The sequence below is a fragment of the Nyctereutes procyonoides genome, unplaced genomic scaffold (assembly GCF_905146905.1).
Source record: "Nyctereutes procyonoides isolate TBG_1078 unplaced genomic scaffold, NYPRO_anot_genome, whole genome shotgun sequence".
NCBI classification, from domain to species: domain Eukaryota; kingdom Metazoa; phylum Chordata; class Mammalia; order Carnivora; family Canidae; genus Nyctereutes; species Nyctereutes procyonoides.
In genome coordinates, this window is record NW_026575051.1 from 20,373,866 (window position 1) to 20,393,353 (window position 19,488).

The following is a 19,488-nucleotide window of genomic DNA, read 5'->3' on the forward strand; positions in this document are numbered from 1 at the left end:
GGGAACTCAACCTCGCAGTGTTTGGCTTCTCAAGGGAGGCACCAGGGCAAGGTGTGAGGACCCAGGAAATGCGTGTTTTTAACAACAATCCAGGGAGGGGAGGATTTTATTTTTCATTGTGCAAGCCTTCTAAAGTATTTTCATTATTTGCCAAGACCATGTGATTGTAACAAAAAGAGACTGGCTTACAATTATGAACCATGAAAAAAATAAGTTCTTTTCCTTTTCTCACCTAATTTCTGTCAGGTCAGATTTTTAGCTTTGCTGGATGTCAGAAGAAAAATTTATCTCACAGAGAAAGGGGCAGAGTTTTCCCGTGAGAAGACTTTTCTCCTATTTTGTCTATGCATCATCTAGTAGTTGGCGATAGCCTTGCCAGAGTGGGACATGAGATGGGGCGATTAGCTAAATGAGAATCCCTGGGATGTGACCACGCTGGGAGCTAGAGCTCAAGCACTACACAGTCTAGGCTGAGGGACACTGAATGGCCCAGGTGGTCATAAGGTGGTCAGTCTGTCATCTGAGTTGAGGAGGAAAAATGTATGGGACGGTGTACAGTGTAGGAATGGTCATGCCCTGCGGTGGCCCTGAAGAAACGGTATGAAGTCTGGTGAGCCATTAGGTTATTTCACAAGTACGGACATGTATAGGTGGGTACTCACTGAGAAGCTGATCAAGTGTGTGGCCTGGGCAGGATGGCCTAGCAACAGTTGAAAGCTGGTAGAGTCATGTACCTCAAAGCATTGGCAGGAGCCCTGCTCCAGAGCACAGACCACCCACTGGAAATCATAGCTGTGCCTGTAACATCACCCTGAGCAGCTGTTCTATCTCCCACCACATTGGGTCCCAGATGTGGGGCTGAGTTCCAAATTACCCAATTTGGGAACACAGTAGTTACCCTTAAAAGAGAGGGAATTGTTGGGTCAATTCGTTTAAATATTGATTATATCTTAATCTCAGTGTTACTTGTTTCAGCAAAACAAAACCCAGTCTCAGGTAGCTCTGTGAGTTGTCTAATTGTCCAAGTTTTTTTTCAGGGTCTCAGAATAATGTTCCCTGGACATTCTGTTTCTCCATCCTTTCTCTCAGGATTTACTGGCATCAGCCATCATCTTACTCCTGATTTGTCATTTGTCATTTTTTTTTTCCTATCCCAGCTCAGCATTAGTGTGGGTGTTGGGGAGATCCCGCGTCCCAATCTCTGTTCATTCTTCCAACAGTGATCCTGATCTTGGTACAAACAGAAAGAATAGTGCCTTAAGTGGGCCACTGCCCTAAATACAGCAGCCTCCTGATTTATTTACAGAGAACACTGATTTCATCAAGTTGTAACCATCATCCACAATTGACAAGCTTAAAAAAATTCCACACATCACAATGGTTTTGTATTGCATTTAATTGGTGTTTGCTGTTCATGACAGTATGGTTTTGTTCTTTTTAGACACTTTACTTCTAGAATCTACAGTTTTCTTCAATTGGCAGCCCATACTGATGCTGTGACTGGATCATTGCTGTTTGCCATGGTAAGAGCTGCTGCCGTCAGAAATGCAGGATGCTCCTGACTACTTCCACATAGTGGCTATCCGGGGGTGGCTGCCTCTGACTCCCAGGCTGCAGGAACTTCTTAATTGTAGGGATGTTACTGATTCTTGTTTTAAATGCCTGAGAGGAGAACCAGAACATTAGAGCCTCAATGACAGTCACGGCCTATAACAGAACTTTGTCATGGGAGGATGGTATTTAGACTGTCAGCTTACAGAGCCCAGTTGAACCTGAGTTAATCCCTCAACACCTGTTTGCTGGATGTTCCCAGGAAGGTAATACAATGGCTGGTGTGCTTAGTGTGAATTAAATAATCTTATTTAAAAATCATTGTCACAAGTAGGTGGCACATAATAAAACTCTAAAAACTTCATATTCTTTGACCTACTGATTCCTGTTCTAGGAATTTATTAAAAGGATGAGCAAAGAAATAATATTAAAAATGTTGGCACAGTGAAAAATTGGAAATAATCTGGTTATACAAACTATGGTATGCCCCTACAAGATATATAAGCCAGTAATTTAAAATGATATACATAAAAAGAAAGAGGAAGTTCCCTGTATTAACAGGGAAATAACTCTAGAATACAAGGATTAGCTGAATGAAAGAAAGAACGAAAGAAAGAAAGAAAGAAAGAAAGAAAGAAAGAAAGAAAGAAAGAGGGATCCCTGGGTGGCGCAGCGGTTTGGCGCCTGCCTTTGGCTCAGGGCGGGATCCTGGAGACCCGGGATCGAATCCCATATCGGGCTCCCGGTGCATGGAGCCTGCTTCTCCCTCTGCCTGTGTCTCTGCCTCTCTCTCTCTCTCTGTGACTATCATAAATAAATAAAAATTAAAAAAAAAAAAAACCAGGGGTGATGGGGCACCTGGGTGGCTCAGTGGTTGAGCATCTGCCTTTGGCTCAGGTCATGATCCTGGGATCCTGGGATGAGTCCTGTATCAGGCTCCCCACAGGGAGCCTGCTTCTCCCTCTGCCTATGTCTGCCTTTCTGTGTGTCTCTCATGGATAAATAAATAAAATCTTTAAAAAAAAAAAAAGAAAGAGAGAAGGAAAGAAAGTAAGTAAGAAAGCCAGCCAGCCAGGGGTGAAGAAGAGAGAAAAAGAGATATTCATATTTGTTTGTATCTGCAAAAATAGGAACACTGGAAGGGTACACAGGAAACCAATAAAAGTGATTATAGGGGCAGGAAGATGGGAGGTTAGTGGTGGCAATGAGCTTTCTCAATTTATGCCCTTTTTATATAGTTATAATTATTCAAAAAGATGTGACTATTATCTAATGAAAATAAAATAAAATGATATTGCAGAGGAATATTTGTTGACATATCAAAACATTCATGATAATTTTTTAAATGTTAAAAGCAAGCCACAAAATATTTAGTATGATCTTATTTCGGGGGAAAAATGTAAAATAATAGATCAGAGAGTCTAATGCGGTGGCATATGGCTGGTTAGGTCTTTTCTTTTTTTATTTCATACAAATGCCTAACGTAAAGACCTGAACTTTCATTTCTTTTGTAGTAAGAAAAAATACTGTTCTTAAACTACAAAACCTATGGTCACCTCTTTGATAAAATGTTTCTAAGGAAATGGAACAGAGGCCAGCTCCAGTCTTGCAGGGGCAGGATCCAGAAAGAGAGGTCTAAGGATGGGCTGAGCAGCAAGGGATGAGCAAGCAGTGATACCTAAGCAGAAGCTCTGAGCAATGGAGGGACATTGTGGGGTGTCCCTGGCATCAGGTACACTAAAGTGGGGCAGAGTTGTCTGGCAGGCGCTCTGAAGGGAAACGACAAAGACAGATTTGCCAGCGTCGTCACTTCATCAGGAAAAAAATGCTCAAAAAAAAAAATGCTTTTTTTTTTTCTAAAAAAAAAAAGAAAGAAAGAAAGCACTAAATATTTATGCTAGAAATCAAAATAACCCATCATAAGAGATTATTCCTGTTCTAGGAATTTATCAAAAGGGTGAGCAAAGAAATAATGTTAAAAATGTCGGCACGCCGAAAAACTGGGAATATCCTATGTTTCCAAGAAAAGGAAAGTGGTTATATAAACTATGGTACGTCCCTACAAAACATATAAGCCAGTAATTTTAAGGGTTTCTCCCATCATAAGGGTTTATTTCCTAATTATCCTGTAGTGCAAGTAGGAAAAAAATTACCAAAATAAATTAAATAATGATTTTTAAAAATCTTCTTTTGAAATTGACCTGGAAATGCATTTTGTTTTACTCTTTGTTTCTATTCACTTTTTCTTGGGCTTTGTGTGGCTTTTAACACCCTACCTGTAGCAGACGGAAGTCCGAAAGAACAGAAGCATTGAGCTCTTCCACCATTAAAATCGCTTCCAACAGTTGTAGGTCTGCCCAACTGAACTTGTTGCCAACGAGAAAATCCTGTCCGTGGTCTTTCAAAATCTACAGAAAGAGAAATAACAAAGAATATCAAATAAAAGTAAAGACTATTTTGCCTGGCTTAGCCCTTATAAAAGCAGGGAGTCTTCTGTACAGATCAAGTTCACTAAAGAAATCCTCTTCTTAGTAATCTCCGAGACCGCTGGAAAGGATCAGATGCAACCAGCTCTTCTTAAGCACTCTTAAATATTGCTGTAAATTGGCACAACCTTGTTGGAAATCTGTCAGTGATTAGCAAGACATTTTGGGTAGTGAAGCGCTGGAACAGAGCTCTCTCTTAAAAGCCTATAGCTGGGTAAGTAAAACTGCACCCACCAGCCCAGGAGACACAAAGGTCATGACTGGTTAGAATGAGGCTACTGTACCGCAGGTAGGAGGCAGTATGATAAAGCTCATTTAACATTATAACTCAAAGAATCCTACCAGCTTTTTATTTTATTCATTTATTTGTCTGTTTGTTGTTTTAAGGATCTTATTTATTTATTCATGAGAGACACACAGAGAGAGGCAGAGGCACAGGCAGAGGGAGAAGCATCCAGTATTAAAGGTAAAGAAATACCCATGACACGTGCGATGTGAAGGTAAGGAGGGGATGCCCTGGGCTGCTGTTGGCTTATTTTTGAAATCGGGACAGAAATGTTTCTGAACAATGTATCCGGTCAGTGCTTTGGGTTAACTCCCTTCTGTTTTGGCAGAGGCTCCGCGGAACTGCGTTACGGCATCCGTTTGGGGGCTCCCGCTACAGCTCAGGTCCACCGCAGCGGCCCACTCCCGGGACAGCCGTCTCTGCAGCAGGAAGCCAGGCCCGGACCCCTGCGACCCGCCAAGCGCCGCGGCCACGCGCAGGGCCCCGCGCGGGCCTCTCGGTTCTCCTCGCTCCCTGCGGTGGGGCGGGGGCCTGGGGGGGGGTGGTGGCTCGATGACGTCAGCCCCGCCCCTCGCCCCGCCCCCGCGCGCGCCCCGCCCCCATCGCTCCTCAGGGTCTGCGCGCGCAGCGGCCGCCCCCCGGACCCGCCCACCGGACCCGCCCACCGGGCCCGCCTCTCGCGAGAGCACCCGAATTTCCCGCCCCCGGCCGGGCTGGGGCCTCGCGGCGCTCCGAGCTGCCACCCTGCAGCCTACCTTCTCGAAGACCGGGAAGTAACGAGTCTGGGCCTTCTGCACGATTAATGCAAGATCCTCCTCTTTTTCTGCCGGCGGTTTGAACGCAGCCAGCGCGATCATCAGCATGAGGTCCAGGGTGCCGTCCGCGTACATGTTGATCCTGACAAAACCGGCGCGTGACTCGCGTTCCCACGGACGCCTTTGACCTCGGGGGGGGGGGGGTCCCGGGGGGGGGGGTCCCCGCCTCGCAGCCTCGCCGCCGCGACGGTGAAGGGCAGATGGGGCGGATGACCCTGTACACCCCTCCCCGTGGGGTTCCGGCCCACGGGGGGTACTAGGACCTCGGGAAAGGCGCACTGGGTCAAGGGATGTGTGAAAAAACTAGCAAGTGCTTGCGAGTTGAAATCTGCCGTAAATAGATCATTGTGGTTTTAAAGACCCAACTGGGTGAAGTTCACCAGAAGTGCAAAACCGTCAGTGCTTCCCGAGGGAAGATGCATGATGTGGCAGGTCTTCCCCTGACGTGGCAACCTTGTCAAGTCAGACAGACACCTCGGTTTCATTTTCTAAAATTCTCCTTTCGTTGACAAACACAAAGGTTAAAAACTACTGGGGCACCCCGGTGGCTCAGCGGTTGAGCATCGGCCTTTGGCTCAGGGCGCGATCCTGGAGCCCCCGGATCGGGTCCCGCGGCCGACTCCCTCCCTGCTTGGAGCCTGCTTCTCCCTCTGCCTGCGTCTCTGCCTCTCTCTCTCTCTGTCCCTCGTGAAAAATAAATAAAATCTTAAAAAAAAAAAAAAGATTGTGTGTCTGTGTATCCTCCACTGTATGCTAGTTGCCCAATAAATTTGGCTCAATGATCACCTTTTTTTTTTACCATATATAAAAGCACAATTTACTCGTCCTATCTGAATAATAAATCTTTTTTTTTTACATGTGAAATTGTTACCTAACTAGTCACCTTTAACCGTAAAAAGATAAGCACATTCATCCAAATAATGGGAATCAGCTTTTGCATGTTAGTACTGTTTACATTCTTATAAAAGGATTCTTTTCACACACTGTTTGAAATTGCTTGTCTTGCCATGTACTTCTGGGACTGCAAGTCAGGATGACTCAGTTCATTTGAGAGTTGAAAAAGTTGGGGTATGCTTCTGGTTATGAATTTTGTTCATTCCTATGCTATACTCTTTCTCTTTTTTTTAAAGATTTTATTAATTTATTCATCAGAGAAAGAGAGAGGCAGAGACACAGGCAGAGGGAGAAGCAGGCTCCATGCAGGGAGCCCAACATGGGACTCGATCCGGGGACTCCAGGATCACACCCTGGGCCAAAGGCAGGCGCTGAACCAGTGAGCTACCCAGGGATCCCTATACTCTCTCTCCTAAACAGTTGAATTTGGACCTTTCTCCCACCATGTCTTCTATCTATATGTATGGACCATCTCAGTGTCCATGCTTATGGTGATGAGATTTTAGGGACCATGGAAATGGCCCTTTGACCCCAAATCTAGATAAAACTTTTATAGTTGTAAGTCTGTCTTTGTTTTGTCTTTAGTTTGCTTATCTCCTGTAAAACAACCATTCCTGGGAGTAATAATCCAGCCATCTGCAGCCAGGCCTACCATAGTGCCCAGCACAGGGTAGAGGCTTGTGGTATATTTGTGCAGAACAGTGAATATACATCTTCACCCTTCAGTAATTGTGACAAGACTCAACAGCTCCTTCCATCAATAGCTGGGGTCTGTTTTCTGGAATGATCTCATGACTTACTTTCACTAATAGAATGAGGTGGAACTGATGACCAGTTCTGAGCCTAGAACTTAAGAGGCCTTGTGTGCTTTTACTCTCTCTCTTAGAACCTTCCCTAGCTGCCCCAAGAACCAGCTTGGCATGAGACAATGAGAGACACATGCCCCATGTGCCCCCCCCTGCCCTGGTTAATACTTAACACCCAAAACCAGAACCTCCTGGCTGACTACTGATTGACCACAGAATACATGAGTGAGTCAGCAAAGAGGAGTCAAGCCTGGCCAAGATATGCCAACACCCACATGACCCATAGATTGTTGAGCAGTAATAAATGAATGCTAATTTAAGTCACAGTGTTTCAAGGTGACATGTTACACAGCATTATTTGTGGTAATAGATCATCGATACAATGCTCATTGTTTGTTTGCTGAGTCAGTCATTTCCACTTTCATGTAGAATAGTTTACCAGGTCATTTTATGAGACCATATTTGGTAGGAGTGGGAGAGATGAGAATGTTGAATGCATACCACCATGAGTAGTAAAAGGGAGTATATATCCAGCTATGCACAAGGCAAATGGGTTATAGCAAGAGCATCTCCCCTTGTTCCCCCTTGCCTTCTCCCCCTAGTCTAGGCTGAAAGGCTCTATGTTAACTGAGTCTCAGCTGGTGCAAGACTATAGAGCTTGGATAAGAGTCAAGTAACAATGTAAACACTGTGCTACCTGACTGTCTCCTTCAGGTCCTTCCCATACAAGTCATATTTGGCAGCAAGGTAGCTGAGGATGGCTCTAGTCTGCGTGAGCACCATTCCATCAATTTCAACCATAGGTACTTGGCCAAAAAGCAGGCGTCCATCTGTGGATTGAGCAAAGCAAAGTTAGATTACTCTCCTTCCATAGTTGTGGCAAGCCTGTAGGAGAGTTTCTTCTAGGAGCTGATGACCTTTTGCAAAAGGATTTTTAAAACTCTCAGATCAAGAGCACAGGAAAAGATCTTTGAGATCATTTAGCTCATTCATTTTATCGACTGTGGCATTGTGAAGGCCAAGGGGGCAAATGTGACTTGCTCAAGCTTACAGTCAGGAGACAGCTAAGCCAAGTGGGCCTCCTGACTCTTAGCCGATAGCTGTCTTTGCTGTCCCTCTCTAACTCCTATGCACAAGTAATAGTAATGCTCAGGAGGGTGTCTCGTCTCAAGCACAAGAGCAGCATCACAGACTCAGGGAGGACTGGAGGATTTCATAGGCTATTAGGGAGGACTTCTTGCCAGAATGCTCATGGAAGAGTCTCTGGAGATCCATTTCTTTTACTTATTCAATACATATGTACTGAATCCCTACCACATGTCAGTGGCTGGCCTTGTTTGGGGTGGAGTAGGGCAGAAATAAAGAGGAAAGGAGCTTCAGGAATATTTGAGGCGATAAAGTTCCTAAACAAGAATTGGGAAAGGGGCTAGCCGGCCTTCTTCATTCAGTGAGATCTACTGGTATACCGCATCTGTGACCACAGAATTTATTTATTTATTTGTTAAAGATTTTTTATTTATTTTTGATAGACATAGAGAGAGAGGCAGAGACACAGGCAGAGGGATAAGCAGGCTCCATGCAGGGAGCCCGACGTGGGACTCAATCCCAGGTCTCCAGGATCAGACCCTGGGCTGAAGGCAGGCGCTAAACTGCTGAGCCACTGGGGCTGCCCTAGTCTTTTCTCAATGTGAGAAACTTTTCTAGGGAATTGTAAGGATGAAGGACTTCTTCGAATTTAACCAAATTTTGATCTTTTCTATAGTCTTGGTTCTACAATTGTGACCTATTAAACAGTGTCTTTTAATCTGTTGAAACCACTAAGAAAGAATGGATATGAGCCATGAACACTTCTTTTTTGCTCCCTCCCTTCCAACCCACTGGATCGTTATTTAACAATTCTTAAAGGATTCTTTAACTGGATGATGAGTATTGAACCAATTAGCTGAGTCAAACCCATGCTTTCATCTCTAATTGAAGTCAAGGTCAGAGTCTACTTGATAAGCTTTTACGGATAAGGACACAATGCAGATGATAAATTTAGCCCTGTGACAGGGACACAGTGAGTACTCAATCAGCGTTAGCAGTCCTTTTTCTAATAGTTGTTACTCCAGAGTTCTGTGTTCTATATTGAAATTAATATTTCCAGAAACAAATATTTATTTTTTCCAGTAAGAAAACATTGAATAAATCCAGGCTCACCCTTCTGCAACTTCTCATATTGTTCTGCTGTTTCAATAAATTCTTCTTCAAACTAGATAAAGGATAGAAACTTTGTTATAACTTTAATGTCCTGAGAGAGAGAGAGAGAGAGAGAGAGAGAGAGAGAAATATTCACAGAGTAAAATGCCCGGTGTCTTTCAGAATAAACATTTTAAAAGGAACCACAAAGTTGTCAATTTCCACACAGCTGAACATTCCACCGTGTGTGTGTAGACTAGTTTAAATGGGCATGGGACTGGCACCCCTCTTGGGTTTTGCCTACCTATAGGATATCCTCAGCCCCATTCATATTTTCCCTTTTCTTCACCTTAGCTCTTTTTTCTCTCCAAATTCTTGTCCTTTTCACCAACTTCCCCCAATGATTTCCCCTTCTCTCATTCCTCTCTTCTCTCTCTTCTGTATCATTCTCCCTCCATATCAGGTCAAATTAAATTTCTCTTTGATGTTCATACATTCAATAAAAGAGATCCAAAGATCATTATCCGGGTGGTAGCATCATCACTTATTGATGGAATCCCTACAGCTTTTATGGGTGAGAGTGACTTTTTTTGTTCCCTAAACTTTGAGATGGGGGTAGGATAAGGTGGACAAAACAAAGAAGGTCATGCATGAGTCTTGTTTTAAAGCAGATGGCATACAAATAGGGAAAAAGAAGTCACGCCTGCCTGAAACCAAACAATTCTAAAATACTCGTGCAAATCTATGGTAAAGTCAGTGGTTAAGGAATTCAGAATTAAGGAAGGATCCTGGTGGGGCAGACCTTTCCAAGGAGAGCTCCAGAGGAGACCAGACTGCAGCTGGGGGTAAGGTTCCAGTTGGCAGCCATGGATGGAACAAGACTGAGGTGCCAGGACAGAGCTGGAAAGACCACAGTTAATTGGTTCCAGTGAAGACAATGATCCACTTGTGGGTCTCCTCTCTCTCCTTTGCCTTATGAGTCACCGCGACTTCTTAGGCCTCTATGAAGCTTCCAGAACATCTCCCTAGGCTTCCACCCTCCCAACCTTGCTTAAACGGAGGACTATGTTCCCTCCCTCAGCTCTTACAAAGAAAGATACATGGAAAGGGAAAGAGTGGTCTATCCTGAAAGCCCCATCCTAAATTTTGAAGGGGGAAGAGGACCACTTCGGTCTACCCAAATTACCCTCCTTCCTTTTCCCAATCAGGAACCAACCTCCACTCCAGCTGCAGCCAGGAGCCAGCGGATTGACTCCATCCTGCCCCTGCCACGAAAGTAGTAGAGCTTGGGTTTGGTTGCCATGACTCCTGGCTCAGGGTTTTCTGAAGGGCAAAATAAGAAAAATAAGAAAAGCAAGAAAACAGTGATCACAGAATCAGGGTGGTGGTTATCTCCAGTAAGGAGAATGAGAGTTGTGATTGGAGAGGGATGCCGGGGAGGAGGCTGTTAATATTATATCTTTTTTTTTTAAGATTTTATTTATTTATTCATGAGAGACACAGAGAGAAAGAGAGAGAGAAGCAGAGACACAGGCAGAGGGAGAAGCAGGCTCCTCGCAGGGAGCCTGATACAGGACTCGATCCCAGGACCCCGGGATCACACTCTGAGCCAAAGGCAGATGCGCAACCACTGAGCCACCCAGGCGTCCAGGCCTGCACCCTTTTAAAAAAGAGTATAGAACTATGTGACCATACCTGATAGCACTTTCTGCCTCACCATGGCAAGGGCCACAGTGACCATTATGTTAGTGACCCCTTCCGGTCTCACAGGATTATTGAACGTGCTTTGAGAATGCTAAGCTCTATACCAATTTAGAGGACTGCTAGGTCTGCTTTTCTCACATATCCCTCTCTCTCCCCATAGGTAACGATGCATGCTTCGTGGAAACAGCAAAAAAAAAAAGCCGAGTCCCTGGTCCAGTCAGTGCACACGGTGCTGTGGCTGGGAGGTTGTTTAGCTCAGGGTGACACACGGATCTCATAGAGACCCACGGCTTCTCAACACAGCACTCAACATGGTCCTTGTCCACTAAGCCCCAAACTGCCAAGTAACCTGTCCTAGCTGGGATTCTACTTGAGGATGCTTCTTGTGCTAACAAAATTCATAAGGAAGTTAAAAAACCATAACAGTAGCTCGGTTTATGATAAAACATTTGACTGGGAATACCTATAACCATATGACAACAAGGTCACTCACTCAGGTTCATAAAATCTTACAGGTGTTTTGAAGCAATGTTACCCACAACCACTCTATTTTCTTATATGTTGGATTTATAGTTTAACTCTTGGAAAAGTTGAATTCCTTTCCTCTTTCTTTTTTTAATACGGAATGCTTCACAAATGTGTGTGTCATCATTGCATGGGGACATGCTAATCTCTGTATTGTTCTAATTTTAGTGTATGTGCTGCCAAAGCCACACTAATTACTTCCTTGTGGTCTTGTCATCCCTAGGTACTATTTATGTCCAGTTGTTTTCAAGATTCATTACTTTTAAGTTGCCTCTTTAGCTATTGAGTGTTGAGAGTTTCAGGAGCTTCCTAAAACCCCACTACTTTATTGTCTTGGGAGACACAATGATTAAGAAAGCACCCACATTCCCTGATTAGAGAAATTTGTTTGGATCTAGTAATTCACTTAGAATGAATCTTACGATAGAAAACAGTGATGAGAAAGTATGACAAGAAGGAGAAGGGAAATGGCGGCTTCTTGTTAGCCTCTCCCCAACGAAAAAATTCTTGAATTCTCTGGTCTCCTACAAGGTCCCACATATGATGGTTAAGGAGCAAATGTAAGTGCTGTTAAAAGTCAGAAGGAGGAGGCCATAGCAGTTCCCAACATGCAACAGGCACAGCAGGATGCGCATGCCTAGTGCTAGAGAGACTCACATCCTCATGGGCCATGTTTCAGGGACTGACCAGGTGTCAGGAAGGCTGCAAGGCAGACAACTACAAAATATTTAACAGCAGCAAACTCTGGGTGATTGACAAATAATCCAAGCCCTCACTCCAAGAACCCTTTCCAGGTCTCTGTTCATCCTGCTACCTTCAGACAAAAATAAAGCAACACTGGTGAAATTAAATATCACTCCATCTTGAGGAGTTCCACAGAGTTCCAGCCAAGCTGACCCCTCTCCACCGGCTCTGAGAGGCAGGGATGAAGCTGTGGATCTGGATGGGGCTGGTCTCTGATTAATTCCTGTTGTTCTGTGTCCCTGAAACCTTCAACCAGTCCAAATTCTGTTTGAAATAAATCTTGCAGTGAAAGAAGGTGGAATATTGGAACAGCTGCCAACACCCTTTTTATTGTAATTCTATCCTGCTCCTCCAGTTAGCCAAAGCTGAAAGTTATCCTTTTATTTAGACCATGGATCCAGAAAAGGTCATCTCTGGTAGCCTCCAGAAAGCTGTTTCTAAGCAATGAATGGTCACTTAAAATGCAGGCTGAATGGTCTTTCTTCAGACTATTCTCTTAGTTATTTGAAATCTAAATTTCAAATAGAGATTAAAAAGACATTAAAAAAATTCTAGCCCCAGACTGCCCACAAGAGACAGATACCTAACGCCACTACTGACTGTCATAACGTGGAGGCTCCTCCAGACATATTTGTTCCAGAAACCCAATGAAATCTCTCAGATGAAAGGAGAGGCAGTAATATGTAGCCCCACTCCTCCCTTTTTAAGATTTTACTTATTTGAGAGAGAGAGAGAGAGTGAGAGAGTAAGAGTGGGGGGCAGGGCAGAGGGAGAGGGAGAAGCAGACTCCCCACTGAGCAGGGGGCCCAATGTGGGGCTCAATCCCAGGGCCTCAGGATCATGACTTGAGCTGAAGGCAGACACTTAACTGACTGAACCATCCAGGTGCCCCACAAAATGTCATCCTAAAATGGTCAAGAGAGGGTAAGCTTCTTGCTGGCATTGCAGAATCCACACTCAAAGGGATGTAGAGATACGAGCCCTTGGAGGTGCTAGAATAAAAAAATCGGGAACTGGCAACATCAGGGAGACAGGAGTCTGAGCATGAGGGAGGGATTGTGCTGTGTTCTGCTGGGAGGTGCGCTGTCAGGGGGGGAGAGAGGAAAGCTGTGCTCCTTAAGGTGTACAACCAAGAATGTGGATTTGGCTTTGGAATGTGGAATGTGGATTTGGCCATCCTGGCTTTGCTGAGAGAATGAACCCTGAGAGAGCTGAGGGCATGGATGTGGATCTGGTCACATTCATTTCCAGCCCCTCTGCCAGGCAGATACCCAAACAGAAATGTCCAGTCCTCAAACAGAAATGATAACTGTGTGTTACTGTCCCCATCTTTTGAAGGCAGGGGGCTCTGGGCTTTTGAGTCATGAGTCCTCACTAATGTTGCACAACCTTTATCCACCTCTGTAAGCCTCAGTCTTCTAATCCTTAGAATGGGTATGGTGGTTATACCTACTGACTTCAGGCAGAGGCCTATTGTGAGGACCAAGGATGAATAAAGTAATGGGTAAAGTACATACCACAGGATGTGGTCCATATCAAGTAGAGTCCCCTGTGCTGCTTTAAATGACTTACACACAGATTTCATGTTTTCTTAGAGTTTCTTAGGCTGGTTGGCTTATCTATTAGTTTTATTTGAGATTGATAAGTGTTGCAAATGCTACTGATATTTTGTAAAAGGGAGCCAAGACTTTTTAAATTTGACTCAATATTGTGATACAGGATATTTTAAAAGTAAATCTGATGTGACTTTTGCCTTCATTTTGTGACTGTGAGCAGAATTGGAGCTTTTTCATGGTTTGCTGCTATATGGAAGAGTACTGGGGGACTTTATGTGATGCCTACCACTATTTCCCACTTCGTTTCTGCCGGCCCCTTACATATATCCTCAGGGTACGTGGGAGATTGAAGGATCTATCTTTGGAATCCAGAGTTGAATTACAAGGATAGGATCATTCCTCTCCCTGCCAGCAGGTCCAAACCTTCCTCGATGTTCAAGGGAGCCCTAAAGCCCAAAGTTAGAATAAAGGAGACCCCACCTCTGATAAATAGGACTGTGGCCTGTAACCTTCCCTCTCCAGTCCATAAGAAGGAATTTTTTCCCTAGTCATTAATAACCAGCCACTCGAATGATAACCAGTTACCACTTCTTCTATAAAAATCTGGATAAATGTCTGTGCCCCCCGTAAACAGCTGGTTCTGGCCAACCATCCACCATTCCTCAATCTCTCCGCTTTAGCTCAATGGTGTCCTAAAGTGGGCTCCTAGATGAATGATGGGAGACTGAACAGGAGGGACGCCTGGGTGGCTCAGCAGTTGAGCGTCTGCCTTCGGTTCAGGGCATGATCCCGGGATCCGGGATTGAGTTCCACATTGGTCTCCTTGCAGCGAGCCTGCTTCTTCCTCTGCCTGTGTCTCTCATGAACAAATAAATAAAATCTTAAAAAAAAAAAAAAAAAAAAAAAAAGGAAGACTGAACAGGACATTGTTAGGAGCTACACCAGACTCCAGTCCCTACCCCATGCCCTTCTGAGGAGCAGCTATTTCTTCTGGAAGAGCTGATTACAGAGAAGGGGTCAATACCACTTACAATCTCACCCCAGCCAAGAACCAACTGCTCCCCCGGGATTCTGACCTGCAAAACTAACAAGGTGGCAAACTCTTGGAAGGCAGGAGTCAGGGCATCTTTCTTCCATCTCCTAGAGAACCAACCCAGCACTATCCCAGACACATGGTAGTTACACAGAATATACTGCTATTACCTCAGTGGGCCTGAGATATCAATTTCTAAACTTGCTAAAATGTCTATGTTCCATATTTCATTCTTTCCTTTAACATCAAACATTTATTGAGCTCCTATTATGAATACAGTACTAGGTTAAGCACTCCAGGCATACAAAGATAAGTAAGATATAGTTCCTGCAATCAAAAACCTGATAAACCTCATTATAAACCTCATCCCTTGTGATGGAAACACTCAGGTTCCCAAGCTGTAAGTCAGAATGAAATTGTGTTTAGAAAGAAATACAATACATTATTACAAGAATTGAACAGAGCCATACAGAATGAGCATATATAAACAGAAGTTTTGTCTGAGCCCTGCTCCTTCCAGCCCCTTCCATGGCATTATAGGTTAAGGACCTAAATCAAGTCTTTTAATTCTTTTTTTTTTTGACCTCTAATGAAGTTCAACAAAGAGTTGGATAAATCACAGCTTGGTGATACAGAAAACCAAGTTTGTGCTTCAAAAAGTAAACCCAATTATTTTCATTGTTTAAAAAAGAAAAAGGATACTGTCAAATCTGAAATGGACAGGTACAATGGGAATATTTGTTCCTTTTCTGAGAAATAAAGGGAGCAAAACAGAATGTTTTCTGGGTGTCACCCAAAATGCAGACACTGTGAACACAGCTGCTGGAAGATCCAGAACCTGAGATGTTGAGCTCACCGTAAACTCACACTCCAATCTTCAAGCCTCTTTTTTGTGCTGCTAATATTGCCCAACAGGTTTGTCATGAATTAAAACTGGTTCACCAACTAGGCTTCCCACACAGGGCTTATTACCAGGAATTGAAAGCCACCTCTTGGGGCTTGCAAACTTCCCCCATATGCCGCCTCACCTGAGATGAGCTGTGGGATGCACTGCCCCCACCCCCAGAGCTCCAGGGGCCCGTGTGGGCCTTGGTAAAAACAAAAACAAAAACAAAACAAAAAAACACGTTCAAAATCTTTTTTTTTCAAAATCTTTTAGAAAAGGTGGTGGGGGCGGGGTGTGCCTGGGTTGCTCAGTCAGTTAAGCCTCCGACTCTGGTTTTGAATCAGATTGTGCTCTCAGGGTTGTGAGATAGAGCCTCGTGTTGGGCTCCATGCTCAGCATGGAGTCTACTTCGCGATTCCCTTCCTCTCCCTCTGCTCCTCCTCACCTTAAATAAATAAAATACATATTAAAAAAAAAAAGAAAATGTGGGAGAACTCATATCTGAGTTATGCCCTGGGTGCCAATAAAAGTAAAGACCTAAGTTGAAATTTTAAGTCTACTTCTCACTTCTGCAAGTTTTAAAACTCTGTGAGCCTCAGTTTCCTCGTTTGTGCAATAAGACTAATTGTTCCTAATTCACATGGGTAGTTATGAGGTGGAAATAAGATAATGGATACAAATCACTGAATACAATAAGGACTCAAAAGATGACATGCACACACACACAAACACATCTACATCTCCAGATCACAGCAACATTCGCTGGCAAGAGAAATAAGGGAAATTTGCTTTTGAAAGGAAAGGAAGGCATTCTCTAGAAGTGTGATTTTGGACCAACAGCATCAGCTTCACTTATTAGAAATGCAGACTCTGAGTCACTGGGTCAGAGCTACTGAATCAGAGTCTACATTTTTCACAAGAGCCCCAGATGATTCACTTGTATATTAAAATGAAGTTTTGAGAAGCCAGGTCTGGAGGGAAAACTCAACAAAACTGCATCTGGGGCTCAGTGTGTGGTCATTCTTCTCAGGGACTGTTATGCAGGCATAAATTACAGAAAATGATGTTTTAAAAGAGGGGTGAGCAAATGGTGAAGTGCAGGAGTTGTGTGTGGCTAAGAATAGAAGAAGAAGAACAGAGGAAACTGGAGGTAATTATAAGTGAATTTCCCATGTTAAGTCATTTCCATTGACCCCCTTTGAAGAGAGGTGAGGCCTTCTTCCATCCCCAAATTTAACCAAGTAGCAGGTGTGTAGCTTCCTCCCAATCCTGAGGCTGGTCTGGAAGAAATGTCAGGTGCCCGAACTACAAAAATGGAAGTTGGTGCAGAATTTGGTAACCTCTTTCATTTATTCCCAGTTTTAAGTCTTTCTGATGTCATTTCTCTTTCCTTGTCATTCTTCGCCCTGTGCTCCTAACTGAGGAACACATACATTGGGAAAGCAGTCAATCTTTTTCGGAGTGAAATTCTACTGACAATGTTAACAGCTGTTTTAGATAATTGGGGCAAAAGAGCACACATTTTTATCAGTTATTTGAACAGTTGGGCAAAAGGCAGCCTTTTATTGAAGTTTCTGGCTAGTGAAAATTTTAAGGGGTTAATTTAAGAGGCTGGGAGTTTTAACAGATGTTTTGGGCCAAAATAGAAGATGTCAATTCTAAATCTATTATTAATAGAAATATCTGTAGCATTTACTTTGGCTTCTCCAGTGGATTAGAATGACCTATTTTCATTATAACCAGCAGATCAAAATGTGTCACTGAGACAAAGAAAAAAAAAAAAAAAGAAAGCAAAACAAAAGAACTCTCCCAGATAACCCTGTATTCCCCACAGTACTTAAATTTGCCAGATTGGAAAAGTGTAGCATCAATTTAGTCTTTCGACAAAGACTATGTTCAAGTTGGAAAATAGCAGTATTAACAGCATAACCAAGACTTTCTGTATAGTTTCAAAGTGTGGCTAAGTATAGCCTTAAAGTTACAGTCCATTTGTAATTGACTAGGAATTATTCTCTTCTATTTTCTTTTTTCTTTTTTTTTTAAATAAATTTTTATTTATTTATGATAATCACACACAGAGAGAGAGAGAGGCAGAGACACAGGCAGAGGGAGGAGCAGGATCCATGCACCGGGAACCCGATGTGGGATTCGATCCTGGGTCTCCAGGATCACGCCCTGGGCCAAAGGCAGGCGCTAAACCGCTGCGCCACCCAGGGATCCCTCTCTTCTATTTTCCTAACATGTTCTATTAGCAAAATATTTAATTAGTTGATTTGATATGTTGATTAGTTGAATTGGACATGTTATCTAAAGGTAAGCCTCCAGGACACCTGGGTTGCTAAGTGGTTGAGCATCTTCCTTTGGCTCAGGTTGTCATCCCCGGGTCCTAGGATCAAGTCTTGTATGGGGCTCCCTGCTGGAAGCCTGCTTCTCCCTCTGCCAATGTCTCTGCCTCTCTCTGTGTGTCTCCCATGAATAAATAAAATCTTAAAAAAAAAAAAAACCTAACAAGAGATCAACTTACACACCCAAGCATATAAACTGACAGATAAAAAATATACCTGAGCCAAGAAAGAGACGTTCATCTGCCCAGGTGACTAAGGCTGCTGGGAGAATGAACAGAGTGGACCACAACTGGCCCCACTGTTCTTTAACGATCAGGACAAGTCCTAGAAAAATTGTTTTCAAGGCTTGACTAGAGACTCATTTTTCAACAGGACCTCAGAGGAAGACCCCTGTATCAGATTATTTGGGTTATATCTTCCAGGCATATGTTGAGTAGGCACCTAGAGAGGGAGATTTAGTCTATGTGTTAGGAACCATGACACAGTGAGCGGGGCCTGTGTTCTTCTCTTCAAGTGCATACAAAAATATCAGATTTGAAAAAAAAATATATATATATATATCAGATTTGCCTGAGGAGAAAAAAATGTAATGGCTCAATTCTGCTAAGTGGGTTATTTCCACCAATCAACTGAAACACCACTTGACTCATATATCTTTAAAATTACATTTAACATCAGAGGGGGGACATTTTAACATCTAATATGTATGCCATGCACAGGCAATGGAAGTCTTTATTTTTTAAAAGATTTTGCTTATTTACTCATGAGAGACACAGAGAGAGAGGTAGAGACATAGGCAGAGGAAGAAGCAGGCTCCCTCCAGGGAGCCTGATGTGGGACTCCATCCCAAGACCCCAGGATTACAACCTGAGCCAAAGGCAGAAGCTCGACCACTGAGCCACCCAGGTACCCTGGCAATGGAAGTCTTTAAAAGGCCTTGTCTAAAGGTCTATTTGCTATCTTGTTTTCATGTACATATCTACTCTTCATAAAAATACATTCCTTTTATTTGATACAAGCAGGTTTAAAATAATAGCCATTAAATTAGCCAAAGTTAAAACAATTGCTGCTGTAAGCTACAAATCTGGCCACAAAATAGAACTATCCAACCAAATCCAAGTACAATGTGTAAGAAATTCACCACTAACCTTCTCTCTTCCTGGCTCTTTTCTGGGAGTGCTTTTTGGGAGATCAGGTGAGGGTTTATAACTCTTTCCTTTCCCCGCTGAGTTCTCCACCCAACTCAAGGGATTAGACAAGCACTCGTTTGTACACGCCTCTGGGGCTTCACTTTACATCTGCTGTTTGTGCATTTGGGAACGTATCAAGTTACCCAAGTAAGGATCCCACTGGCTCACTGAACAAATCTCTGTGACAGGCACACTTTTAGGTCATGAGTCTAAAATGGTGGCCCTGGCAGCCACAATTCCTGCATGTGTGGTGCTTACATTCTAGTTGGGGAAGACAGGCAGTGTAAATATATGAACAAATCAATGTGGTGCATTAAAAATAATATAGCAACAATGTATTAGATGATTATAGCTGAGGAATGTGACATCTGTAACAGAAATGTTATAAGGGACCAGGAGGAAGAATCAGGAATACTCTGTTAGATACCTGCATGGGTCACCTTGGTGGCTCAGTTGGTCAAGCATCTGCCTTTGGCTCAGGTCATGACC

General features: G+C 43.4%; 1 protein-coding gene and 1 pseudogene across 1 annotated transcript; both read right to left on the minus strand.

Annotated features, from left to right (window-relative positions):
- Positions 1-1,378: 1,378 nt before the first annotated feature.
- Positions 1,379-19,095, minus strand: LOC129512343 (glutathione S-transferase A4-like). Its single transcript, XM_055329574.1, has 7 exons — positions 18,958-19,095; positions 10,233-10,339; positions 9,038-9,089; positions 7,536-7,668; positions 5,079-5,220; positions 3,828-3,959; positions 1,379-1,662 (listed from the first exon to the last, which is right to left on the minus strand). Exons 2-7 carry the CDS (start codon positions 10,317-10,319, stop codon positions 1,540-1,542), a joined length of 669 nt encoding a protein of 222 aa, XP_055185549.1. The 5' UTR covers positions 10,320-10,339; positions 18,958-19,095; the 3' UTR covers positions 1,379-1,539.
- LOC129513189 (U6 spliceosomal RNA) lies at positions 11,335-11,434 on the minus strand (annotated as a pseudogene).
- Positions 19,096-19,488: the final 393 nt, after the last annotated feature.